This window comes from Cucurbita moschata, unplaced genomic scaffold, assembly GCF_002738365.1.
Source record: "Cucurbita moschata cultivar Rifu unplaced genomic scaffold, Cmos_1.0 Cmo_Scf00048, whole genome shotgun sequence".
NCBI classification, from domain to species: Eukaryota; Viridiplantae; Streptophyta; class Magnoliopsida; order Cucurbitales; family Cucurbitaceae; genus Cucurbita; species Cucurbita moschata.
Window position 1 is genome coordinate 792131 of NW_019268564.1, and position 25634 is coordinate 817764.

The 25634-nt window shown below is 36.3% G+C and overlaps 5 protein-coding genes across 7 annotated transcripts in view; 4 read left to right on the forward strand and 1 right to left on the reverse strand.

The window, feature by feature from the left end:
• LOC111435099 (polygalacturonase At1g48100) overlaps positions 1-3460 on the forward strand; it is a 3596-nt gene extending 136 nt beyond the window's left edge. Inside the window, exons 1-7 of the mRNA XM_023072433.1 lie at positions 1-364; positions 644-775; positions 990-1169; positions 1256-1300; positions 1386-1593; positions 1963-2153; positions 2888-3460. The exon at positions 1-364 is cut by the window's left edge and continues 136 nt beyond it. Coding sequence (XP_022928201.1) covers positions 98-364; positions 644-775; positions 990-1169; positions 1256-1300; positions 1386-1593; positions 1963-2153; positions 2888-3262 — 1398 coding nt within the window. The 5' untranslated portion in view covers positions 1-97 and the 3' untranslated portion in view covers positions 3263-3460. The remainder of the gene's footprint in view (positions 365-643; positions 776-989; positions 1170-1255; positions 1301-1385; positions 1594-1962; positions 2154-2887) is intronic.
• Positions 3461-4139: 679 nt separating this feature from the next.
• On the forward strand, positions 4140-8740 carry LOC111435102 (ADP-ribosylation factor-like). Of its 2 annotated transcripts, XM_023072437.1 has the most exons (7): positions 4140-4244; positions 4769-4951; positions 5098-5168; positions 6184-6303; positions 6874-6992; positions 7589-7670; positions 8500-8740. In XM_023072437.1, the coding sequence occupies exons 2-7, from the start codon at positions 4804-4806 to the stop codon at positions 8503-8505; spliced, it is 546 nt and encodes a 181-aa protein (XP_022928205.1). In that variant the 5' UTR covers positions 4140-4244; positions 4769-4803; the 3' UTR covers positions 8506-8740. The 2 variants fall into 2 exon arrangements, with proteins under 2 accessions (XP_022928205.1, XP_022928204.1); XM_023072436.1 differs by lacking the exon at positions 8500-8740 and having other exon boundaries at positions 7589-7706.
• A 1265-nt stretch (positions 8741-10005) lies between these two features.
• On the reverse strand, positions 10006-13471 carry LOC111435101 (peptide deformylase 1B, chloroplastic). Its single transcript, XM_023072435.1, has 6 exons — positions 13100-13471; positions 12854-12992; positions 11730-11922; positions 11062-11172; positions 10706-10768; positions 10006-10214 (listed from the first exon to the last, which is right to left on the reverse strand). The coding sequence occupies exons 1-6, from the start codon at positions 13314-13316 to the stop codon at positions 10110-10112; spliced, it is 828 nt and encodes a 275-aa protein (XP_022928203.1). The 5' UTR covers positions 13317-13471; the 3' UTR covers positions 10006-10109.
• Positions 13472-14751: 1280 nt separating this feature from the next.
• On the forward strand, positions 14752-19255 carry LOC111435103 (ADP-ribosylation factor 1-like). Of its 2 annotated transcripts, none has more exons than XM_023072438.1 (7): positions 14752-14857; positions 15320-15500; positions 16972-17042; positions 17646-17765; positions 18005-18123; positions 18751-18832; positions 18970-19255. In XM_023072438.1, exons 2-7 carry the CDS (start codon positions 15353-15355, stop codon positions 18973-18975), a joined length of 546 nt encoding a protein of 181 aa, XP_022928206.1. In that variant the 5' UTR covers positions 14752-14857; positions 15320-15352; the 3' UTR covers positions 18976-19255. The 2 variants fall into 2 exon arrangements, with proteins under 2 accessions (XP_022928206.1, XP_022928207.1); XM_023072439.1 differs by lacking the exon at positions 14752-14857 and adding an exon at positions 14872-14978.
• A 3062-nt stretch (positions 19256-22317) lies between these two features.
• On the forward strand, positions 22318-24716 carry LOC111435123 (myb-related protein 305-like). The gene is made up of 3 exons (XM_023072460.1): positions 22318-22441; positions 22528-22657; positions 24380-24716. The coding sequence occupies exons 1-3, from the start codon at positions 22318-22320 to the stop codon at positions 24705-24707; spliced, it is 582 nt and encodes a 193-aa protein (XP_022928228.1). The 3' UTR covers positions 24708-24716.
• Positions 24717-25634: the final 918 nt, after the last annotated feature.

A 25634-nucleotide genomic window follows, 5' to 3' on the forward strand; every position in this document is an offset into this window, starting at 1 on the left:
ACAAGCCAATAATCTTCTTTGTTTGTCAATCATACTTGAAGAATCCTCTCTCTCTCTCTCTCCCCACCTCTATCTGTCTTTCTCTACCTATTTTGATATGAAGATGTGTGGGAAGAATTTAAAATGTCTTGCAACTATTGCTTTCATTTGTGTTTTTGTTTGGTCGTTTAGTTTGGAAAATTGCCATGGGAGAGAAGGCAGGCGTTGGGGGGCACATAGAAAAACTGGAGGCTACCGCCACCACCATGTTCATGTGGATAGTGAGGATGTTGTGGGAGCCTCATTAGCAAGTGAAGGTGGTTCTGGTAGTTTTAATGTGTTGGACTTTGGAGCTAAAGGCGATGGAGAGGAAGATGACACCAAGGTGAATTTAGGTTTGCCTATCATTTTCATTACATAGAAATTGTTAGGAATCACGATTCTCCATAGTGGTATGATATTGTCCACTTTGAGCATAAGCTCTCATGGCTTTGCTTTGGGCTTCCCCAAAAGGCGTCGTACCAATGAAGATGTATTCCTTTACTTATAAATCCATGATCTTCCACTAAATTAACCAACATGGACTCACTCCCAATAATCCTCCGCATATAAACTTTTCAGAATTGAAAATTAACTGAAGTACTTGACAATGTATACATACCAGGCATTTCAGGCAGCTTGGGAATCAGCTTGCAATGCAGAGGGATCAATGGTGGAGGTTCCCTCAGGTTATGAATTCCTCGTTGGCCCCATTTCGTTCTCTGGTCCTAATTGCCAACCAAACATTGTGTTTCAGGTCAATATCAATAACCAAACATTGTGTTTCAGGTCAATATCAATACACTGAAGTCTAGTTTGGAAGTTGATTTCAGAAAGTGTTTTTAAGTGCACAGTAGCATGACTTTTTAAAAGGATTCTATCAACTTTATGGGAAACTGTTCTATGAAGAACTTTTCCAGAAAAAATTCTTGATGACATATTTTAAAGTACATCTCCTACATGACATGCAGTTGGATGGCAAAATCATTGCTCCTACAAGCCCTAGTGCTTGGGGTTCAGGTCTCTTGCAATGGATTGAATTCACTAAACTTAAAGGGATAACAGTGAAAGGTACAGGTACTATTGATGGACAAGGCTCCGTTTGGTGGACCGACGACTCGCCCACAGACGATCCTACTGACGAAAATTTGGTATTTTCATAAATCAACTCGGATTAGAAGGGATTTCATATTTTAAGTCACACAGCTTCCTAATCACAGATTTACTCATGCAACAGGACAAGGAAAGCAGTAGCGGAAGACTTCCAAGAACCAAACTAACAGTACAGCCTTGGCTTAAACTTGACAATAATAGAACAAATGGATTAAAGAGAGATTTCTATTTGTGACTCTTATATTCTTGTGCAGGCACTTAGGTTCTACGGAAGTGATGGAGTGACAGTCACTGGAATAACCATCCAAAACAGCCAACAGGCTCACCTGAAATTTGATAGTTGCACATCAGTTCCGGTTTCTTCATTAACCATTTCATCGCCTGGTGACAGCCCAAACACGGACGGAATTCACTTGCAGAACTCCCAGAATGTGATCATTTCGAACAGCAATCTAGCTTGTGGTAATTCCCAATTTTGAGCACTAACTGCAAAGATGGCTTAATTTAGCATAAGAATTTGGCTTTAAAATACAACCCAACTTTACATAGGCAGATAAATAGAAGGTAATCCAATTGGTTAAAAGTCAGAAAGGTGATCTTCAAGCATCAGTCACTTAAAGGCGGTTTTCAATTTCTTTTTTGCTTAACAGTTCAAGTAGAATATGGTCCTAAAACATGATGTTACGGTGCACTTGATTTCCCTGTTCACCAGCCTGTAATTATGAAGGAAGATCTACTTGTTTTGAAAAAGCATGTCATCGATGAAAACTAGTATGGAATTTAAAAAATCCGTAGCATAATGAAACTTACATGAATGAAATCAAACTACAGGGGATGATTGTATATCCATACAAACTGGAAGCTCGTCCATATACATACACGATGTGAACTGTGGACCAGGCCATGGAATTAGCATTGGAGGACTAGGACGTGATCAAACAAAAGCATGTGTTTCCAATGTCACCGTCCGTGACGTCAAACTGCAGAACACAATGAATGGGGTCAGAATAAAAACATGGCAGGTATATAAAACCTTTCTCCCTAATTTTGACTCCCTAAACCCCAATCTTTATTTAGACAAACCTTTTTCAGTTGTATTTGTTGAGGATTGTTGGGAGGGAGTCTCACATAGGCTAATTTAGGAAATGCTCATGGATTTATACGTAAGGAATACATTTTCATTGGTATGAGGCCTTTTGGGGAAGCCCAAAGCAAAATTATGAGAGACTATACTCAAAGTGAATAACATCATACCATTGTGGAGAGTCGTGATTCTTAACATGATATCAGAGCCATGCCCTTAACTTAGCCATGTCAATAGAGTCTTCAAATGTCGAACAAAGAAGTTGCGAGTCTGGAAGGTGTCGAACAAAGGGTGTACTTTGTTCGAGGACTACAGAGAATGAGTCGAGTCTCGATTAAGGAGAGACTACTCGAGGGCTCTATAGGCCTCAAGGGAGGCCTCTATAGTGTACTTTGTTTGAGGGGAGATTATTGAGGATGGTTGGTAGGGAGTCCCACATTGGCTAATTTAGGGAATGATCATGGGTTTACGTAATGGGTTTATAAGTAAAGAATACATCTCCATTGGTAAGAGGCTTTTTGGAGAAGCCCAAAGCAAAACCATGAAAGCCTATGCTCAAAGTAGACAATATCAGACCATTGTGAAGAGTCGTGATTCTTAGCAATATTGTTTGCCAGAACCCCCTTTTCAATTCAACAGCTCACACAAGGCCATTTAACTTTCCCATTACAGGGTGGTTCAGGCTCAGTACAGGGAATACTGTTCTCAAACATTCAAGTTTCAGACGTTGGGACTCCAGTAATGATAGACCAATACTACTGCGATGGGGGTAGATGCCATAATGGATCTTCTGCAGTAGCAATTTCAGGAGTAAACTATGTAAACATTAGGGGAACATACACTTCAACGCCGGTCCATTTAGCCTGCAGTGACAGTCTTCCCTGCACTGGTGTGACATTAGACACCATTCAGCTCGAGGGGAGCAGCCGCTCAAATGAACCATTCTGTTGGAAGGCATACGGTGAACTGAAAACCTCCACTGTCCCTCCCATCGACTGCTTGCAGTCTGGAAATCCATCGAAAGCCCAGGCTCACGGTTTCTGCTAAATATTAATTAGATTATAGATAGATATATGCAGTCAATAATGGAGAGTTAGGAAAACAAAATTTCATGGTAGACTACTTAGAAATAGAAATGTCATATGCTACAAAATCGGGTGCTATAGATAGATATATGCAGTCATTAATTATGATATTGTTGCTACATCATTCATGCTTAGTAAGATGAATTTATACTTCTACAAACCACCCGAATCATAGCACATTGAACAACACAGTTATAAGATTTGAGTATCGCAAAGACAAAATTTCATCCTTCCTCGTGAAATTATTAGCACGTAAACCACCTAATTACCAGATAATAATAAATAAAAAAATGACACGAACAACTGATTAAAAAACTAATTTATACATGAAATCGAACTTTTTGTCCACAGAATTCTTCAGATTATCATTCATCATAAAGTGAAGCTCTTAGCAATAGATCCGGATACTCCACAATGGTAGCCTCAGATTTCAAAATCAATAGCTTAAAAATTACACTACCATATGTAATGGATATGACCTAATTCAATCGTCTACAAAAGAAGAAGACAAAAAACAGTATTACAAGTTGCAGTATGAAATTCAAGGATTGAGTTTAGAAGAAGATACGTCGTCTAGCTTGACAGAGAAGAGCTTAGAACTTGCTGAAGGAAAAGCTTCGAAGCCGGCGAAAATGGCGGGAAGAGCGATGGGCGGGAATGAGACCGGTAGATTGTCGACCTCGTAAATAAATATATATATTTTTTAAAAAAAAAAAATAAAAAATATGGATGAAGCGGCAAAACGGTGCCGTTTTGATATGGCACTCTGTTCCCTTCCGTCCCGGTTTGAACATATTTACGCTCGCAAAATTTAATTAATAAATAAAATAAATCCGAAGCCAGTGGAATAGAAAACTTCGGAATCGGAAAACGCTCTCTCTCTCTCTCTCTCTCTCTCTCTCTCGCTTCCATTTTCACATTCAGATTTCTCGCGAATTCGAGAGGTAATCAATTTTCAGATCCATCTCTTTTCATTTTCCATTTCTCAAATTCGGTTCCGCAGAATCGCTGGAAGATCTTTAGTTGATCTGAAGTTGTAACGGATTCATTTATCCATTATTCTGGTTGATTGCTAATTGTCGTCGTAATATTAGAATGCTTGTTGGTTTCATTGATTTGTGGTTTAATTTTTCATGATATGTGAAGAATTTTCGTACCTTGTTGTTTCGATATGTGTTGTTGGTTGCCGAATCAATTCCATGTCTGTTCTATGGGAAATCACCTTGGATTGGTTTGAATCCTCATTGCGTGGTTTAAGTGTCATTAGGGGGGTCAGCAGGGACAAAGTGTTGTGGAAATTTACGTTTATTTGGTGGTTCATTGCGGTTTTGCTTTTCGCTTCTTCTTTTCAGGCCGTTGATTTTGATTCACGATAATTCATTGGATGTTCGTTGTTGGAGATCTATTTGGTTCATTTCAAATGATTGAAAATGTTTGATTCCTGATTCTGTGTTTTCTTGCTCGCCAGTGCTGTGGTTGTTGCTCAGATAGAAGGAAGCCAAAATGGGGTTGAACTTTACGAAGCTGTTCGGTAAGCTTTTTTCTAAGAAAGAGATGCGCATTTTGATGGTTGGTCTTGATGCTGCTGGTAAGACCACGATCTTGTACAAGCTAAAGCTCGGAGAAATTGTGACCACTATCCCGACCATCGGTGAGTCTTATCCTGTAAAATGAATTTTTTGAGGAACTTTGGAAATTGAGAACTCAGCTGTAGAATCAAGCTATGTACAATTTTAATAATTTGATTAAATCCATCTTATGGAAGTCATAGATGTAAGACTCGATACTTTTCTACAGGATTTAATGTGGAGACTGTGGAATACAAGAACATCAGCTTTACTGTTTGGGACGTTGGTGGTCAGGACAAGGTATGCATCTCCTTATTCCTGTATGTGTGTGGAAAAAACAAGACACTTTCTGCTTTTCACCATGTTTAAGACACTAGTCCATTTATTTCGTATTTAGTATCAACATAGAATTTTACTTCTTTAATTGTTTTATCCTCCTGGTATGCATGAAGATGTTGATGCATTAGTAAATTTAGAGGTCTTCATGGGGCACGGACAGGGAAGTGTTCCCCGTCTCTATCCCCACCACCTATTTTATTCTCCATTCCCACAAAATTCTCCATTTATTTTTGTGGGAATCGGGACAGAGATTCCGGGGAAAGTTGAGGGAATTAGATCCGGTAGATAATTTTAACCCGTTTGTTATTTTTTTAATAAAATAGTTATTTTGAAGTTTTCATTTTTCAATATAATCTTTATTGAATAAAATGGTAAAAAAATCCTAATAAATCAATATATTTTATAAACAAACGTATATATAATGTTCTACCAACACAATTTTTGGAAATCCTAATTTTAATATTTCAACCTGGTCTTTCAAATTAAAAAAATCTACCACATAGTTTTTAATTTAAATATTAAAATTAGAGTCTCAAAATTAACTAATTAATGTGTTGAAAATATATTTATATTAACCGAAATGGGGACGGGGCGGGTCCCTACGGATAAAATGGACATCTCTAGATAAATTGCTATTTGGAGTTAGATTTAAAGGAGAAAATGCTAACTTTCAATACAATGCTTTTGATTTGTTATGTTTGATATATGAAACAATGTAATATAAAAACCACAATAAATTCTAAAGCAGTGACGAAGTATGGGCTCTAACTTGGCATATTGCATGCATGTTATTATTATCTTAATTCAATCATATAATATATTTTTGCATTATAAAGACTAAAATGCTGACATTTTCTAGAACGAGGACTGTGCATGGATAGTATGTTCACATATTGTTTAATTAAAAATTTCCCAAGAATTTTTCTGTACGATTATTTTTAATTGATGTTTGATTGATGGGGTTTCTTTTTGAAAGATCCGTCCACTTTGGAGGCATTACTTCCAGAATACACAGGGCCTTATTTTTGTTGTGGATAGCAATGATAGGGACCGAGTCGTAGAGGCAAGAGATGAGCTGCACAGGATGTTGAATGAAGTATGTTTTTACTTCCGAATGCTCTTATATTTTATTTTCTATATCAACTTAATTGGCAATTTCCCCTACTTTTGATGGACTATTGCTGTGTACTGATGTATAGCTTGCTTTTGTTCGTAATGTATCCGAATTTTACTCTATTTCTCTAATCCTTGCTGAATTCTTTCATTCGTCATAATTTCTGATATGGGATTTCGTTTTGTGAAAGACAATTTTTAGAAACTATTTTATCGTAACTAAGGACCAGGATTTTTCTAGAGTTTGCTTCAAGACCGTTAGTTCAGTTGCCGAAGCCTTTATTTGTATTCGTTTGCCAAATCTTGTTCAGTTCCAAGAACGGAATTTGTAGTAAGAAAGAAGTTTTAGCTAAATTTGGCAATCTAATTTGTTGTTTGGTTTTGATCTTCTTCCATATGTGTTTGTTTTTTTCCCTTCTTTCTGTCATTTGAAAGTAGGATTGATATAGATCTCTTGTATTGCTAATCTTTTTGTTCGGCATATATATATTAGTATTGCTGATTTGTTGTGACATTTAGTGGGTATCTCATAAAATGCTGAATCTGGTTGCAGGATGAGCTTAGAGATGCTGTTTTGCTTGTATTTGCTAACAAGCAAGATCTTCCTAATGCCATGAATGCTGCAGAAATAACTGACAAACTCGGTCTTCACTCCCTTCGTCAGCGCCACTGGTAAATTAAACCACTTGAAAGTGAAAAGAATGCTAAGAACAAATTTTTTTCTTTTTTGGAAGTGTTTAAACTAATAGGTATGTCAAACTCAAACAAACCCAATTTTTGAATCATGATCTAAAAATTAAACCACTTGAATGAAAAGGATGCTAAGAACAAATTTTTTCTTTTTTGGAAGTGTTTAAACTAATAGGTATGTCAAACTCAAACAAACTCAAGTCTTGAATCATGATCTAAATGTACTCTGAGATCCCACGTTGGTTGGAGAGGAGAACAGAATACCCTTTATAAGAACGTGGAAACCTCTCCCTAGCCGACATTTTAAAAACCTTAAAGAGAAGCCTAAAAGGGAAAGTCGAAAGAGGACAACATCTACTGGCGGTGGACTTGAGCCGTTACATGTACTCTTTCGTATGTTAATGAATTGGACTGTTTACTAGACTCATGAAGTAGGAAGAGTGAGTTTCAAGCTCGAGCTCTGTCAGGGTACAGAAGAAAGTCGACAGAATATTTTCTAGTTTCTTTTGAAGTTGCTGGGTGAGATGATAAAGTGATATAAACAAACTCATTTTACACGGTGTTGCCTTCCCTTCCAGGTACATCCAGAGCACCTGCGCCACATCTGGAGAGGGCCTATACGAAGGTTTGGACTGGCTTTCCAACAACATCGTTAGCAAGGTAAATGCACCTTACATTTGATCCCAATCTTAATTGAATATCCATTCTTTTAGGCCCTTGAGTTCTGAATTACTGTGCTTTGTTCCAAAATTCCATCCATTCTTTTTTTAACATTTTTCTATTTTAGGTTAAATCACATGTTTCGGTCCTTGAACTTAAAAAATGTCTAATAGAGGTCATTAAACTATTCAATTTGTGTCTAATATGTCCTTAAATTTTCACTTATATTGAATTAGTCCTTCATTCATTCAACATTTTTAAAATTTATAGATCTATAAGACACAAAGTCGAAAATTTATAATCTTGTTAGACACGAAAAATAAGTTCGAGACATGTTAAAAGTTCATGGACTTATTAGATATAAAATTGAAAGTTTAAAACTTCTTTTTTAAAATTTATAGACGTACTAGACACAAAATTGAAAGTTTTAGTATCTTATTAGACACTTTCTAAAATTCAAAGACAAAATATAGATACTCATCGAAGATTAGTCCGTCTATGAATTGAATTTGTAGTTCTACTTTATAAATCACAAAAGAATTGCATAATGCAAGTCTTTGCCTTTAATTTTTCATGGTCAGTTAACAGAAATATTGATTCACTCAACACATAGCTTCAAATACTTGTCATCGTCACCTGCCTAGTTCTAAATTTCTGTGCATGCATCACTTGTAACTATTAAACCCATTCTATTTCAAAACTTCCATTTTAATTTCAAAATTTGCATATAAACTATTTTAGTCATTTGCCTTCAATTTCTCATCGATCATTTAATAGAATTCTTAAACTTTGTTATTGAGTCAGTCATTCACTCTCCCTTTTTATTCAGGCTTGAGACGACATATGATTTGGTTGCTCAGGACTATGTTCAGAGTTCTCCCATTCTGGAAAGGATAGTTTCATTTATTTATTTATTTGTTTGTTTGTTTGTTTTTCAGTGATTATGGATATAAATAGGGAAAGAAAGTTCTGCTATACGCATGTACTCGAGATGCTTTAAGCTAGACACTAGGCTTTTCAAAATTCATTCTTTTCATTTAATACCAATTTCATTATTATTATTATTATTATCAATTTTAATATTTTTATTTGATCATATGCTTCTTACACTTGAAAGTATATTTATTAACTGATTGATTAAAGTACCACACCTTTTTGCTAGAGATTGAAGGATTGCATTTTTGCAAACTTGTTAATATATTTTATGGCGTAGCATCATAATTTGGAGATAATTGATTTTGTAGACTTTAACTTAAACTTTTAATAATGCAAGAACTCTTAATTGTGAGATCATATCGGTTGGAGAGAAGAATGAAGTATTAGGGTGTGGAAACCTCTCTCTAATAGACGTATTTTTAAACTATGAAGTTGACGGCGATACATAATGGACAAAAGTGGATAATATCTATTAGTGGTGGGCTTGGACTGTTACAAATGGTATCAGATCCAAACATCGAGCAGTACCAGTGAAGACACTGACCCCCTAAGTCATATTGTGAGATCCTATCGGTGAGAGAGGAAAATGAAACATTCATTATAAGGGTGTAGAAACCTCTCGCATTTCAAAATCATGAGATTGACAACGAATATGTAACGAGGGCCCCCAATGTTGGAGAGGAGAATGAAACATTCATCATAAGGGTGTAGAAACCTCTTGCATTTCAAAACTATGAGGTTGGCGATGATATGTAACGAGGGCCCCTAAGGTTGGAGAGGAGAATGAAACATTCATCATAAGGGTGTAGAAACCTCATGCATTTCAAAACCATGAGGTTGACGACGATATGTAACGAGGGCTCCCAAGGTTGGAGAGGAAAATGAAACATTAATTATAAGGGTGTAGAAACCTCTCGCATTTCAAAACCATGAGGCATGATACGTAACGAGGTTCTCCAAGTCATATTGTGAGATCCTACATAGGTTGGAGAGGATAACGAAACATGTCTCATAAGGATGTCAAAACCTCTCGCATTTCAAAACCATGAGACTGATAGCGATACGTAACAGGCCAAAGCAGACAACATCTGCTAGCAATGGACTCAGACGGTTTCTAACTAAAGAATACTTCCTCCAAGGGATCGGTTCGAGTTTATTTCATCATTTTTTTTTTCCGGTTTGCACTCCTAGATAATCCATTACCTTTTGGGGAGTGTTTGCCTTAGGATTCAATAAATTCTAAAGTTTGAAAACATTTAGGTCCATATCTTTATTGGTTTGTGATCTATAAATACATCCTAAATTAGCTTTGCAATGAGAAATGTCACATTTAAATGTGATTTCAATTTCATAAATATAGATTATATAAATCCAATCTAGAGCTAAACAACTCCATGAGATTTAATTCTTACAAAAGCTTAGCCAACTGAAGCACAAATTTCTTCCTATCATTGGAGTTAGTAGCATTCAAATTCGTAATGTATAATCATCAAACCTCTATGATCATGATTTTCCAAAACCAGCAGCCACCTTCTTCCTTGTTCTAAGGTTCTCTATTCTTTCCGGGCTTGGTAATCCAGTTCTATCTTCGTACTTCTTTTCTAGGGCCTGCATCAAAAGTAAATAAACAACAACTTCACCTCGATTCATCTTCAAAGTTATGAAGTAATCAGTTCGAAAGAAAATAAACCTCTCGGTACGAGAGCATACACACCATCGACGTATACCACAAATTATCTTTTACACGAGCGAATCAGACCCTATCCACAATCTAGTAGGAGTTCTTGTGCTAATATTCACTTCTTAAGAAGTTTGTTCATACCGATAAATGTTAATTTTCTTTCCAGAAGACCGATTAAGAACATATACTTCGGGCTAGTTTGCGTGCACTTTTAACTATTCAGGATGTTAAACATTCAGTAGATGACGATCATGACTTGAATTCATTCCTTCTAGACCCTCTATGGACCATTGAACCGACCCATTGTGGTGCAATCAGAACGATATTAATCATGAATAAGAAAACGTCGCTCCCTATAGTAAAAAGGGTTTTCTTTGGATCATAAATAAGATGAAACAATGTGTAGGAGGTCACTCACTTGTAGCTGAGGGCGAATGGTATCAAGTACTTCATCTGTCATTCTGTCAAAGAACAAAACTCCCTGCAAATTTAACAGTACTCTTAGAGAAAATGTGAGCTAAGCCAATGCTGGTAGATATTATAACACGGATCCCGACCAACTTAATCATTCATGCACTGCTAGAATTCCATTGAGTAACGTTACCGAAAACAGAGACCGTGAGGAAGAATGTGCGTGACACGATTAGATTACACATGGTAAATAGTAAAGTATTGATAGAATTAAATTTATCACAATCCATCAGCTTAAGCTTTTGAATTCAATTGAGTTGAATGGTGATCAAAACTTAAGCTTAAATTAATTAAAAAAGAAACCTGCAAATGATCAAATTCATGCTGGAACACTCTTGCAGGAAGCCCTGACAAGTTGACCATGAACCTCGTACCACTGATGTCTCGTGCATCGATCTTAACCGATTCTGGTCTCTGCAATTACAAGAGAATGAGCTAGCCTCATCACAAACACAACTCAAAGAATAAGAAGCAGAATTTGTTAGCTAGAAATTGTGTCCTTAAAAGCAAGCATCATTTCACAACTAGAGAAACTATATTAAAATTTCGAAAAACAACTAGTTGACCTAACTAGTATTAATTACATATTAAAATATAAGTTTAGTCCCTAAAGTATCGAGTAGTGTCTAATATGTTCCTAAACTTTAAAATGTTTCTAATAGCGGTATCATAAGTCCTTGAACATTCACTTTCAAATAAGCCCATACCCATGTGTCTAAGAGTCAAAGATCTATTAGATAGAATTGAAAGTTTAGAATTTAAGCCAAGGTAACATGCTATCAACACGATACACGAGAACAAATCTATCTTTTGCAGGCTTTGGCTGGAAATATACTAAATACTTAGCAAATTGGAATTCAAATTAGCCAAGAAAACATCATATTAAGTTCAGAAAAGGCTATGCAACACCATCCTTAATGAACACTAAACTAGAAAGTAGGCATGAGACAAGAGCCAGTATTCAACAGTACCTGTACATCAGCATATATGCTGGGGAATGATAGGCAACCTTCATTAAACAGTACAGTTTTCTTGGAATATCTGTAAACTTTAGGGTTCACAAGAACAATTTCCTCCCCTTCACCGCGTTCACCGACTGGATTGAATACCATCAGTTGAACATTGACTCCCACTTGAGGAGCTGAGAGCCCAATGCCATCAGTTCTGTAGACAATGAAGCCAACAAGTTTTGTTCACTTTCCTGTAAATACCAAGTTTATAATGGCCCTAACTCAGAACTCATCATTGATGCATAGTAACAAGAACTTGAACTATCATTGATCACCTGACCATGAACAGATTCAACTTATTTAACTATAAAGATGTCCTAGCCTATTTAGTTGCTTCAGTCTAGTATGGACTTTAGCCATCCTACTCGGAGTTTCCGTCAAGAATATCTGAGGTGGGGATTTGAACTACTGACATTTTGGTCAAGTTACAGTATCTCGACCAATTGAGTTATCACCAATGGTAACAAGAACTTGAACTATCATTGATCACCTGACTAGGAACAGATTCAACTTATTTAACTATAAAGATTTAATATGTCCTAGCCTACTTAGTTGCTTCGGTCTAGTACCAACTTCATCCTACCCAGAGTTTTCGTCAACAATATCTAAGGTGGGGATTTGAACTACTAAATACCAACTTCATCCTACCCAGAGTTTTCGTCAACAATATCTGAGGTGGGGATTTGAACTACTGACCTTTTAGTCAAGTTACATTATCTCAACCAATTGAGTTATCATCATTGATGCATGGTAAGAAGAACTTGAACTATCATTGATCACCTGACCATGAACATATTCAACTTATTTAACCATAAAGATGCTTCGGTCTAGTACCGACTTTAGCCGTCCTACCCGGAGTTTCCATCAATTATATTGGAGGTGGGGATTTGAACTATTGATCTTTTGGTCAAGTTACAGTATCTCGACCAATTGAGTTATGCTAACGTTTTGGAGTTTCTCTATTCAAACCTACTATTTGCTCCCTATTTAGTGTTCAGAGTTTACATGTCTCAGCCTGTGCTAATTTCTGAGCTCACATGTGAATTTAGTTCTTACGGATGGAAATAACCAATCCAGAAACTTACTTGTACATTACATCAAACATTTCCTGCACTAACTTCTTCAGATTATCATCAAATGAATCAATACGCTTATTCTTTGCTCTGAGTATTGGGTCCGGATATTCCACAATTTGGAGCGGCGCCTCAAATTCAAGATCAGCAGCTAAAAAACCATAATCGTATTAGCTAAACTACACAAACCTATGCGAAGAGTTGAAGAAAAGAGATAGCACAAACAAGTTGCGAACGATATTCGAGGTTTCAGCTTACACGAAGCTACATCGTCTTCTTTTGTCGAGAAGCCTCGTTTGGCCTGCGCGTAAACCAGAGTCGTCGGAGGTCTGAACTTACTTGAATTGGATAATAACTCGCCTGTTGAGGAAAAACGGCTCAGCCGGCGGAGAACGGCGGGAAGAGCCGACCGGCGGGATAAAGTTGGAAGAAGAGCGTGAGGGAGAGAAAGGTGCAATCGAGCAGTGTAAGCCATGGCCGCCTGGAATTGGCCGGAATGGGCGCCGACAATGGACCGGTGAGGAGCAGACCTGAGCCAAGGGACGTCAATTGAATAACGATCTCACAAGCTATTGCGGATGTGAGAAAGCCATGGTGCAATAATGTAATTTTGCTGAAGATTAGGGAAACAATGAGAAATAATCTAGGGGTTGAATTGCAAAGTCTAGAAATTAGTGAGACAAAAATGGAAGAACGAGATAATAGAAGGGCACTAATGCAAATTTGAAGAATGGACAATGTGATGTCCCACGGTTGGGGAAGAGAACAAAATACTTTATAAGTGTGTGAAAACCTTCCTGAGACTCGTTTTAAAGCCTTGAGGGGAAGCTCGAAAGGGAAAGCCCAAAGAGGATAATATCTGCTAGCGGTGGATCTGGGCCGAAAAGGGTAAACACGAGGCAGAGAAAGCCTAAAGAGGACAATATCTGCTAGTGGTGAATATGGACCGAAGGGGGTAGACACGAGACAGGGAAAGCCTAAAGAGGACATTATCTGCTAGCGGTGGATCTGGGCCGAAAGGGGTAGACACGAGGCAGGGAAAGCCTAAAGAGGACATTATCTGCTAGCGGTGGATCTGGGCCGAAGAGGGTAGACACGAGGCAGGGAAAGCCTAAAGAGGACAATATTTGCTAGCGGTGAATCTGGGCCGAAGGGGGTAAACACGAAGCAGGGAAAACCTAAAGAATACAATATCTGCTAGTGGTGGATCTAGGCCGAAAGGGGTAGACACAAGGCAATGTGTGGATGCTAGCCCCAAAAGGAGATGGATTTGGCGAGGTCCCACATCGATTGGAGGAAGGAAAGAGTGTCATCGAAGACGCTTAGTCCCGAAAGGGGTGGATTGTGATGTCCCACATTAGTTGGGGAGGAGGACAAAATACCGGACATTGATTGGGGAGGACAAAATACCCTTTTATAAGGGTGTGAAAACATTCCCTTAGTAGAGGCCCTGAAGCGGTGGACTTGGACCGTTACAATTAGGGTTAGTTTCGTAGTACGAATTTTAATTATATTTCTTCTATTAGTTTCTATTATTTTGATACTAATGTATATATTTTGGTACGTTAAAATTATTCGATACAAAATTAGGATTTTTTCTTGCACATTATTTCTCAATTTCTTAACTGTTTCACTTGGAATGCTCGGGATTCAAACTCAAGAGACTAAAAGTGTCTATTTTTAAAAATTTTAGGTAACGATATCAATTTAAGCATAGCTTAGCATATAAGACACTAACTACTATTATAAACGATAATAATTGGTTCTTCCTCTCTATAATTATCGAGCTAAAAATATTGAATTAAATATTAAAAAAATTAAATCTGTAATTTAACACTATATATATATAAAAGTTGTAATTTGTAATTTAGCCAAACATATAATTTAACCAATAAATTTTAATAAATAAATAAATAATTCTGGTAGCCAATATAAGAAACGGAAAAAGAATAGCGGTACGATCTTCTTGCCCCTTTTCCCTTCAGATCTGTCTCCTGAAGGCCCCGAATTCGAGAGGTAATCTAGTTTGGCTCCATTTTTCTTCAATCTTCAACTTTCAAGTTCAATTCTGTAGGATCTCCCGGGCAGATATCGATCGTTCTTAAATCTTTACGGATTTATTTTATTCATTTGCTGGGTACATTGCTATTGTTTATTCTTTTTGATCTTCCTCGTTGTTTGGATATGTATTGCTAATTCTTTTTGTTTGAATTTTATGTCTGCTATAATGGAAATTACCCTGGATTAGTTTGAATTTCTCATTGTTTGAGTTGAATGTCATCAGGAGGGTCAAAGTATTGTGGTAAAATGAATATTTATGATGTTTGTTTGTAGTCGCGTGCTATTTAGGTCGCTGTTTTCTGTTTATGATGATCATTTGGATTTTGTAGTGGAAGATCTTTTAAATCTATTTCAATGCATGCTGAATTTGTTTTTGAGATGTTCAATTTTCTAATTTTGAATGTTATCGATTGCCAGTTCTTTGATTGTTGCTCTTAGAGGGAAGTAGAAATGGGGTTGACCTTCACGAAGCTCTTCGGCAGACTCTTTTCTAAGAAAGAGATGCGCATTTTGATGGTGGGTCTTGATGCTGCTGGTAAGACCACGATCCTGTACAAGTTAAAGCTCGGAGAAATTGTTACCACCATCCCCACTATTGGTAAGTTTCTATTGATGAAACACAGAATTGGTTGCAACTTTTTTGAATTTCTTCTCAAAGTCCTTGACATGTTGAGGATTGTTAGGAGAGAGTCCCACGTTGGCTAATTTAGAGGATGATCATGGGTTTATAAGTAAAGAATACATCTCTATTGGTATGAGGCCTTTTGGGGAAGCCCAAAGCAAATCCATGAGAGCTTATGCTCAAAGTGGACAATATCATACCATTGTGGAGCGTGATTACTAACATGTTACCAGAGTCGTGCCCTTAATTTAGTCATGTCAATAGAACAAGTGTCGAACAAAGAAGTTGCTAGTCTTGAAGGTGTCGTCAAAAGTGACTCATGTGTCGAACAAAGGGTGTACTTAGTTCGAGGGCTCCAGAGAAAGGAGTCGAGACTTGATTAAGGGGAGGCTCTATGGTGTACTTTGTTTGATAGGAGGATTGTTGAGGATTGTTGGGAGGGAGTCCCACATTAGCTAATTTAGAGGATGATCATGAGTTTATAAGTAAGGAATACATCTCCATTGGTATGAGGCCTCTTGGAGAAGCCCAAAGAAAACTCATGAGATCTTATGCTCAAAGTGCAATATCATACTATTGTGAAGATCCGTAATTCCCAACATGACATTGTTGTTAGAGAATTTTTAACAAAGAGGGGATTTAAGTGGCAAAGTTAGATAAAAAGTACTGCACAATGTTAAACAACCTCGCTTAGAGAACAGAGCGCATGCTTCTCTAACTTTATCTTCACCTCTCTTTAACGAGGAGCTGTTAAGGTCTGTTTATTTTTTTTGAGGTACCCCCACCGCTACGCATCATCCTTTTGTAGCTTGCCAGCAGATAATATTTTGACCTTTTTGATCAGTCCTCGCGGGAGCTGTAAGATTATTCTTTCTCTTGCTGCTGATCTCCTCAACGATCTTTGAAGACGAGCCCCGAGTTTGATATTTTCTCTATCCCAAACATCTGTGTTTTTCATTCTATTATTCCTTAAAGTTTTGGTATTTCCAAGATTGAACTGCCGTTAAAAAATGTGTCTTGTATCAAATCCATGACCCAAGACGAGCTGAAGCTGGTAGGAATTTGAGAGGTATCCCTTTTTACGCATAAAGCGAACTGAGAAGAACTTCTGTTCAATTCCTCTCTCAACACTTGAAGGAGTAAACGTCATTGGAAAAACCTCAAACTTTGTAACTGCCATAGTTCAAATCCCTTAGTGCCAGGGAGAGAACATGAACATTTTTTTGCATTGTTGTAGTTAATTGGGACATTTCTTCTTGGAATTCTTTCATTGGGGCCTAACATAAATTGGATCTCTGTAATGGAAAATGGGGGATATTTCAAATGATATTGTAGTCCAAATAGTTCAAGTGACGTCTTTCTTCAAAGCATTCGAACTATTGCATAAGGATCCTCACAAAACCATTGCGTAAATTTTACCAATATATCTATCGATTCTTTTCTTCAGGATTTAATGTGGAAACTGTAGAGTACAAGAACATCAGCTTTACCGTCTGGGATGTTGGTGGTCAGGACAAGGTGTGCATCTCTCTCTCTTCCCTTCCCCTGTATGTGTGAGGCAAGCTGTGTTCTTTTTATTAAACTAAAGAGAAATAGTTAATTTATTTTGAAATTAGCATTCCCTGTTTTTATATTCTGTAATGTACATAAAGTGGTCGATTTAATCGTCAACGTGCAGTCTTTTTTTAATTTTTTATTGTTGGTAATCTAGAGCGTGTGAAGTTTGAAACCTTTAGTTTGAGTTGTGTCCATATCCAACTTGCTTCTGATACTCCAACATTTGTGGGACATGTTATTAGATACTTGTTAAGCACGATAAATATGTATCATTTACTAGCTGAACAAATTGAATATGAGTTTGTCACTTGATGGGCACATGTACAATGAGCATAATAAAAACATGTCAAATTTAACAAAAAATTATTAGATACATGTTGAAGTGCTCAAAATTTTATTTATTTACAAGAATTATATGTGAACATAAATGAATGCCCCACTTTAAGTAATTATGCGTCATTTTAGGCCTTTGTTTGTACTTTATATGCTCATTAGAAGAAAAAAAAAGTTGTTTAGAATTGTTATGATTCTTAAAGTTTGACTATGGTTTTTCATTTCAAAAAGATCCGTCCACTTTGGAGGCACTATTTCCAGAATACACAGGGCCTTATTTTTGTTGTGGATAGCAATGATAGGGACCGAGTTGTCGAGGCAAGAGATGAGTTGCACAGGATGTTGAATGAGGTATATTAGTACCTGTTTACTGTGATGGTCTATTGCTATTTGTACTTCGTTCTTATTATAGCTTTATTCATCAATTGATTGGCTCTACTTTTTAATTGTTAACTTTATCTCTCAAGGTGGAGTGGATAGAGTTTTTTAGTAACGGCATAGCAGCATAGTAGCTCATAGAGTTTTAAAGCCCTTTTCTTCCATTTATGAGTCTTGTCTGATAGTGGTATTTTACATTCTAATGATTGCAGGATGAGCTTAGAGATGCTGTTTTGCTTGTATTTGCAAACAAGCAAGATCTTCCTAATGCCATGAATGCTGCAGAAATAACTGACAAGCTTGGTCTTCACTCTCTTCGTCAGCGCCACTGGTAAATTATTTGCTTTTGTCTCGTGTGGACATCTCATCGATTAGATCTGGTGGGCAGTATTATTTCTCTTGTCAAAACCTGTAACATTAACTGGAAGATGGTCTAAATTCACGTTTATTGATACATCTTCCTAAGTCAACTTGAGATCCCACGTCGGTTGGAGAGTAGAATGAAACATCCCTTATAAGAGTACAGAAACTTCTCGCTAACAGACGTTTTAAAATCGTGAGGTTGACGGTGATATGTAATGGGTCAAAGCAGACAATAACTGCTAGCGGTAGCCTTGGATTGTTACAAATGGTATCAGAGCCAGGTACTGGGCGGTGTGCCAGCGAGGATGCTAGACCCCGCCAAAGGAGAGTGAATTGTGAGATCCCACATCAGCTGAAGAGAGGACCGAAGCATTCCTTATAAGGGTGTAGAAATCTCTCTCTAATAGACGCGTTTTAAACCCGTGAGGTTGATAGTGATACATAATGAACCAAAGCGAACAATATCTGCTAGCAGTGGCCTTGGGCTGTTACATTTTATTATCCCGAAGTTGGAAAAGTGAAATGGTCAATATCCGTTAATCAAAGTTGCTTGCGCTCTATTAATATATTCATTCTACATTGTGCTTGGTTCCAGGTACATTCAGAGCACATGCGCGACATCTGGAGAGGGGCTCTACGAAGGTCTAGACTGGCTTTCCAACAACATTGCTAGCAAGGTAACTGCTTCTTGTATTAGATCTCAAAAAATAATTGTTTTGCTAGGTTCCGAGTCTCTTTGCATTAGCTATTCGTGCATGGATATTTGATTCTTATCTTCCCCTCTTTTAACTTGTTGAAATCCCTTACTCATCAGGCTTGAAGCGGTCAATGATTTGATGGTCGTTCAAACTCCCACGCCCTTCTTTGTTTAGTTTGTTTGTTTATCTCGGTGGTTGCCCTCAAGAGTCCTCATCGTTCTAGGACAAATAGTTTCGTTTGATTTAAGAGATAGTTTTAGTTGGGAAACATTTGGCTACACTTTAAATTTCACTCCAAGTTGTTAATTGCTGCTTGAAGCGTATACTTCTTGGCTCCTCGAAATGCATTATTGTACTGCTTTCGTATCGTTTAATACCAAGTCCAATCTTTTTTCTGATCGATATGATTATGAAATGTAATCGTGAGTATATCACATGATATAGATCATTGCATATAATCAATATTATATATCATTCTAAAATTACAGGAAGGATTGTATCAATTATTTGCCTATATCAATTATTTGAATTTAATTTTTGAGTGATTTTTAAACCTAGAGTCTAAATTGATTCACTATCCCATTTAGGAGTTTAATTGATAGAATTATAAGTTTCCATGTTCGTGAACCAATGTTTTTCACCTAGAAAGATATAAACCGGTACATTCATGAAATTTTATGGATTTAGTTGATACTTTTTTTTTTTTTATCTTTTTTTTTTATCTATATTTTATAAACAAGAATGGATTGTTTTGGACAAAACATTGATACAAATTCTGAAAATAACATTATGACAATATTTCAAGAGAGTTAAAAAAGTTGACCCGGTCTCGGGGAGGTCTTGGATCAAAACCCCTTCTCTCTCTCACTTCACACCTTGGGGTTCTTATTAAAGAGAGAGGTGCTTTCACATCTTCTTAACCCGAAATGGCAAATGGCTGGGGAGAGGAAAAGTTCCTTTTTTTAGGGTATCCCCGAGAACAGATCCAGTGGAGACGGGGTGGAGCCTGTAGCTTAGAGGATTAGAGCACGTGGCTATAAACCACGGTGTCGGAGATTGAATCCCAGAAACCAAAAGATACTTTTCATATATTCGTTTATTTTCTCGAAGAACGAACATCGAGCACTAAACCCAAATCTAATGTCTATACAAAGTTGTTAATTCAAGAGAGAAGGATAGAGTTTGGTGTATTAAAGCATGAGTATAGTCATCAAAGCATTGGTCCCAACATAGTGTTCTATAAAAAGCACTTCTTAAGTTGAGAATTTTGTCTTTTAATTTAGATTATTATTTTAAACTAAACCCTAAAGTACGTGGATGTGACCTAAACTCATCAATCCTATCTCGATTTTTGTGGTCTTAAATTTCGCTCGAGTTATACGATCGAGGATACATCTACGTTTAGAAGATCGAGCAGAATTTGATGGTGTCGTTTTTTCTTACTTCCAATTTCCTCAACGATAGCGCCCAACTGTTGAGATTAAAATTCTTTATTTTCAACGATTAAAATATTCATCGAGATGTCAATATATTTAAAAATCGAAGGATTAGATATCAGTACTTTTAACTGTTCGAACTTTTTTTAATTTAATAATGTCCCAATATTAATTTTTAGCTTGAACTTTCTTTTATTACTCTCGAAACTTCTTCATTACGTTGTATGTGATGAAGAAACAATTAATAACGTCAAAAAGTCTAGCCACAAATGATATAAGCATGCATATGGTAATAAACTCGAGCCGGTCTAGGGTTTTAGAGAGTCGGATTGCCCTAAACAACATAAACATGCATCTAACAAACTTGGGTGGAACTAGGGTTTTAGAGAGTCGGGTCATTACGAAAAAAATCTAGCCATAACTGATGTAAACGTGCATATGGTAATGAACTTGAGTCAATCTAGTAGTTATAAAAAATTACTATAAATGGTAGATACTAGACACGTTAAAATTAAACAAGATGAGAGGTAATAATTCTTCGATAATGAAATGATTAAAAAAAACTCAATAATAAATATTTATATATGAGAGGTAATTTAGAGTAATGTCGAGCAAAGCTAAAGTGACATTGCGTAGCTGTAATGAAGAACGAGTCTCTTTATTTACAAGTTTCTTTCCCGATATTTAGTCAACTGGAATTCTGTGCATCAACTCGATGATCATTAGCTCGAGAAGCTTATTTTTTTTATGAGTAGTTGGTCATTCTTCTCGATTCGACACTTGTTCTTGTAAAAAGCAAGAATCGAGCTAAAAACCCTAATTTGGAATTACGAACTTTATTCATTTCTCCACTTCAATGAAGAATCTAAAAAAGAGAAAGGAAAATGCTTCGAAGAATTCAATTATTCTTATGATTCATATTTATATTTCACACGAATATATCAATCCATGTGCTCGGAACCCTAATTTTTCCATCGCACTCATATGTTTTTGGGACACACGTGCGAAACCATGCAAAAGAAGGCTAATGTTAAAAAAATATCTTCGATATTATGAAAAAATATCTGGGTAATATTGTAATTATTGTGATATAAGCCTAAGTCGATCAATTAAGTACAACCGACCTTCTTCGGTTGGTCCTATATCAAGGGTACTACACGAGTACAACTGACCTTCTTTGGCTAGCCCTATATTAAGGGTACTAAACGAGTACAACCGGCCTTCTTTGGTTGGTCCTGTATCAAGGGTACTACACGAGTACGACCGACCTTCTTTGGCTAACCCTGTATCAAGGGTACTAAACAAGTACGACTGACCTTCTTTGGCTAACCCTGTATCAAGGGCATTAAACGAGTACGACAGACTTTCTTTGGCTAACCCTGTATCAAGGGCATTAAACGAGTACGACAGACTTTCTTTGGCTAACCTTAACAAGGGTACTAAACGAGTACAATTGGCCTTCTTTGGTTTGGCTTTCTTTGGTTGGTCCTATATCAAGGTTACTACACGAGTACAACTGGCCTTATTTGCTAGCCATATATCAAGGGTACTAAACGAGTACGACTACCCTTCTTTGGTTGGCCCTATATCAAGGGTACTAAACGAGTACAACCAACCTTCTTTGGTTGGTCCTGTATCAAGGGTACTACACGAGTACAACTGACCTTCTTTGGCTGGTCTTGTATCAAGGGTACTAAACGAGTACGACCAACTCTCCTTGGTTCTGTATCAAGGGTACTAAACGAGTACAATTGACCTTCTTTGACTAACCCTGTATCAAGGGTACTAAACGAGTACAACCGACCTTCTTTGGCTAGTCCTATATCAAGGTTACTACACGAGTACAAGTGATCTTCTTTGACTAGCCTTGTATTAGAGGTACTAAACGAGTACGACTAACCTTCTTTAGTTCACCTCGTCCCTTGCAACGAGGGTAACTCGTACGTACCTTTTCCTTCCGTTTGGCCTCTCTATAAAACCCTGGCTACCATCATGATCTTATCAACTCTCTCTCTTTCTCTCTCTAAAATGGATGCAGAAGGTGTGGTGGAGGTTAGAAAAGGGCCATGGACTATGGAAGAAGACTTGATTCTCATCAACTACATAGCCAATCATGGTGAAGGTGTTTGGAACTCTCTTGCTCTCTCCGCTGGTAATAACCTAAATCTCTCTCAAATTTTCTCAAAAACCCTAATTTTGATAGTTTCCGCCTTTTTTTCCCGAACCCGATCATTCCAGGTCTAAAACGTAACGGGAAGAGCTGTCGACTCCGGTGGCTGAACTACCTCCATCCCAACGTTCGACGAGGCAACATCACTTCAGATGAACAACTACTGATCATGGAACTACACGCCAAATGGGGAAATAAGTAAGATTTTATTTACGTAAATACAGATCTAGCTAAGACTATTATCAATACATGTCAATAAAAAATCGAAATCAACTGATATAAATTCTGTATTCTCGATTAAGAGGTCAAACGTTCGAAGTCTCGATTTTACGTATCGTTGAAACTAAGAAATAGAAATATTCTCATCGAGAAAGAAGATTGGTGATATATTTCTTTCTCCAATCGCCCGACCGAGATTTTGGAGTCTCGTTAGAGGTTTAGCCGAGGAAGAATATTATGGGGCTTCTGTGGCCACGACAACACGTTTCTTTCAAAATTCTCCTTTTTATGCACGTTTTTAATGATTTTTTTATTTTATTTTAAAATTTCTATAAGTTACTTGAGAAAATTGAAAGAAAAAATAAAGATTTTGCATGGTATACATATATATATATATATATATATATATATATATATATATATATATTATTATTATTTTTATTATTATTATTATTGTTTTGAGTTATTATTATTATTATTATTACTTTGCACTGAAAAAAGAAATAAATATTACAAGCTTGTTTGGTAATTATTTTATATTCCAAAACAATTATTTTCTTAAAAGAGTTTTGATTTTAAATTAAAATTTACAAAAATTAGTTTTTAGAAATATTTCTTTCGGTTAATTTCTTATTTTTCTTAAATATTTAAAAGTTTACCTTTAAAATTTTAAACAAAAAAAATACGAAGAAATGACGACCCAAAGAGATTTATATTGAATTAATTAGTTATTCGAGCTCTTTATTTAATTTTTTATTTTCAATAAAAATAAGATGTTAATATATAAAATATTTATTTATTTATTTTAAATATTAAACTAATTTGAGAGAAACTCATATATCAATGCTTTAATTATTTAACAGAAATTAAATTATTTAAAATTTAAACATTAAATAATATATTTTAAAATTTCAAAGAAAATTAAAATAAATAAAAAAATTATTTTAGCTGCCATTTGAAGAAATCTACCTGTGATTCAGCATTTTCTTGAAACTTGAGATTGAATATTCTACAAATTCTTTAAAAATATTGGGATTTTTGGAGTCCTTTAAATACATGAAATCCTACGTGGCGGAGCTTGATTTTCAGCCATTGAACATGACCAATCAAATTTAACCAACAAATTTTTTCTTTAAAAAAAAAAAAAAAAAAAAATCTCAAATTTTCGTGGCCCTAAACGAAACACGTCATCTAACCCTATGTAGGGAACGGAACATTTCTTATAACAGTGTGGAAACCTCTTTTTAGTGGACGCGTTTTAAAACCTAGAGGGCAAGCTCGGAAGGGAAAGCCTAAAGAGGACAATATACGATAGCGGTGGGCTTGAGTTGTTAAAACTGGCATTAGAGCCTATCACTGAATGGTGTGAGACACTGGTTGGAATAGGGCTAGACCCTCACCATAGCAGACATGTTCTAAAACCGTGAAAGAAAGCTCAAAGAGGAAAATATATTCTGCTAGCGATGGACTTGGGCCTCGTCACCAGATGGTGCGAGGCACTAGTCGGAGTAGGGCTAGACCCTGACTATAGCAACGTGATTTAAAACTTTGAGGCAAAGCCCAAAGAGGACAATATATTCTACTAGCAGTGAACTTGGGATGTTACATCTAACCAGATACGGTTATAATAAATTTCAAAAAAAGTCGAAGAAATAAACGAACAGATCCCTTTTATCTCATTTCATATGATCATCTTTCCAGGTGGTCAAAAATAGCAAAGCATCTCCCGGGAAGGACTGATAACGAGATAAAGAACTACTGGAGGACGAGAATCCAAAAGCACGTAAAGCAAGGGCATCGCTTCAACGCTCGACAAACGAGCTCAAAAGCAACGTCTCGTGATCGTAATCAAGTGAATGAAGAAGCTCCAAGTTCTTACACAATGGATCCAATAATGGAAACCTTTTCTCCTCCAAATTACACTAAAAATCTTGATGCCTTCTCATTGCCTTTGCTCCCAGTTGACCATTCCAATCAAAATTATTGGAGCATGGAGGATCTATGGTCTATGCAACTTCTCAACGAATAAAAATTAATTAATTAATTAATAAAATAAATTACGGGTATTATTTGAATAAAGCATATAAATATTCTCGAAAATGACGAGTATCATTTTCGTCTTGATGTATATCACTGTTTGTCGTGACTTGTAATATCCGTTATATTGTATTGATTTATTGTATAGCGATCATGTTTTGGTTTGTTTAAATTGATATCAACCGAGACTTTCAGGTATAACTTCAATTATTTTTTAGGTTTAAATTTCACTTCGGTCCTTCAATTTTAACGTTTGTTCCATTTTTGCCCCTAAACTTAAAAAATTTTCATTTTGATCTTAAACTTTTAAAATGTTTATTTTTTGTCCCATAATTTTTCAAAAAATAACCGCAGGACCAAAATATATATCTTTTTAATTATATTTAAGTTTAGGGACTAAATAGATATTTTCAAATTAATGTCGTAGGGACCGAGATAAAATAAATTTGAAAGCTCAGCAATTAAAATGATTATTAAACCTTAGAAACGATTCAAGCATTTCGAGGAGAACCAGCTAGCTTTGGGTTCGAGTGGCATTTCACCCTAACCACAACTCATCCGCTGATTCTTCAACATCAGTCGGTTCAGACCTCCACTTTGTTTCACCCAACCTTCATCCTGGTTATGGATCGATCACCCAAGTTCGGGTCCATAAGTAGTGACAATTGCCACATGAAAACTTGCTTTTGCTACGGCTCCGGTGAGTTCCCTTAACCAATTTCTTAACCATGGTTAGGTTAGGATATATATATATATATATATATATATATATATATATACCAATTTCTTTATTACCAAATAATTTTAAACATTATTATTTTTGTTTTTAATTTTTAATTAAATGAAGCTTATAATTATTTACCAAACTAAAAACACGAGAAATTGACACGTAATACATAATTCTTGTCGAACAAATGAA

Coding starts and splice junctions, on each gene's coding strand:
- LOC111435103 (XM_023072438.1), top strand. CDS start 15,353: ATGGGGTTGACCTTCACGAAGCTCTTCGGCAGACTCTTTTCTAAGAAA. Junction 17,766..18,004: donor TGCACAGGATGTTGAATGAG/GTATATTAGTAC, acceptor TAATGATTGCAG/GATGAGCTTAGAGATGCTGT. Junction 18,124..18,750: donor TCTCTTCGTCAGCGCCACTG/GTAAATTATTTG, acceptor GCTTGGTTCCAG/GTACATTCAGAGCACATGCG.
- LOC111435101 (XM_023072435.1), bottom strand. CDS start 13,316: ATGGCTTACACTGCTCGATTGCACCTTTCTCTCCCTCACGCTCTTCTT. Junction 11,923..12,853: donor ATGTTTGATGTAATGTACAA/GTAAGTTTCTGG, acceptor CATTGTCTACAG/AACTGATGGCATTGGGCTCT. Junction 11,173..11,729: donor GCATATATGCTGATGTACAG/GTACTGTTGAAT, acceptor TTGTAATTGCAG/AGACCAGAATCGGTTAAGAT.
- LOC111435102 (XM_023072436.1), top strand. CDS start 4,804: ATGGGGTTGAACTTTACGAAGCTGTTCGGTAAGCTTTTTTCTAAGAAA. Junction 6,304..6,873: donor TGCACAGGATGTTGAATGAA/GTATGTTTTTAC, acceptor ATCTGGTTGCAG/GATGAGCTTAGAGATGCTGT. Junction 6,993..7,588: donor TCCCTTCGTCAGCGCCACTG/GTAAATTAAACC, acceptor CTTCCCTTCCAG/GTACATCCAGAGCACCTGCG.
- LOC111435123 (XM_023072460.1), top strand. CDS start 22,318: ATGGATGCAGAAGGTGTGGTGGAGGTTAGAAAAGGGCCATGGACTATG. Junction 22,442..22,527: donor CTCTCTTGCTCTCTCCGCTG/GTAATAACCTAA, acceptor CGATCATTCCAG/GTCTAAAACGTAACGGGAAG. Junction 22,658..24,379: donor CACGCCAAATGGGGAAATAA/GTAAGATTTTAT, acceptor TCATCTTTCCAG/GTGGTCAAAAATAGCAAAGC.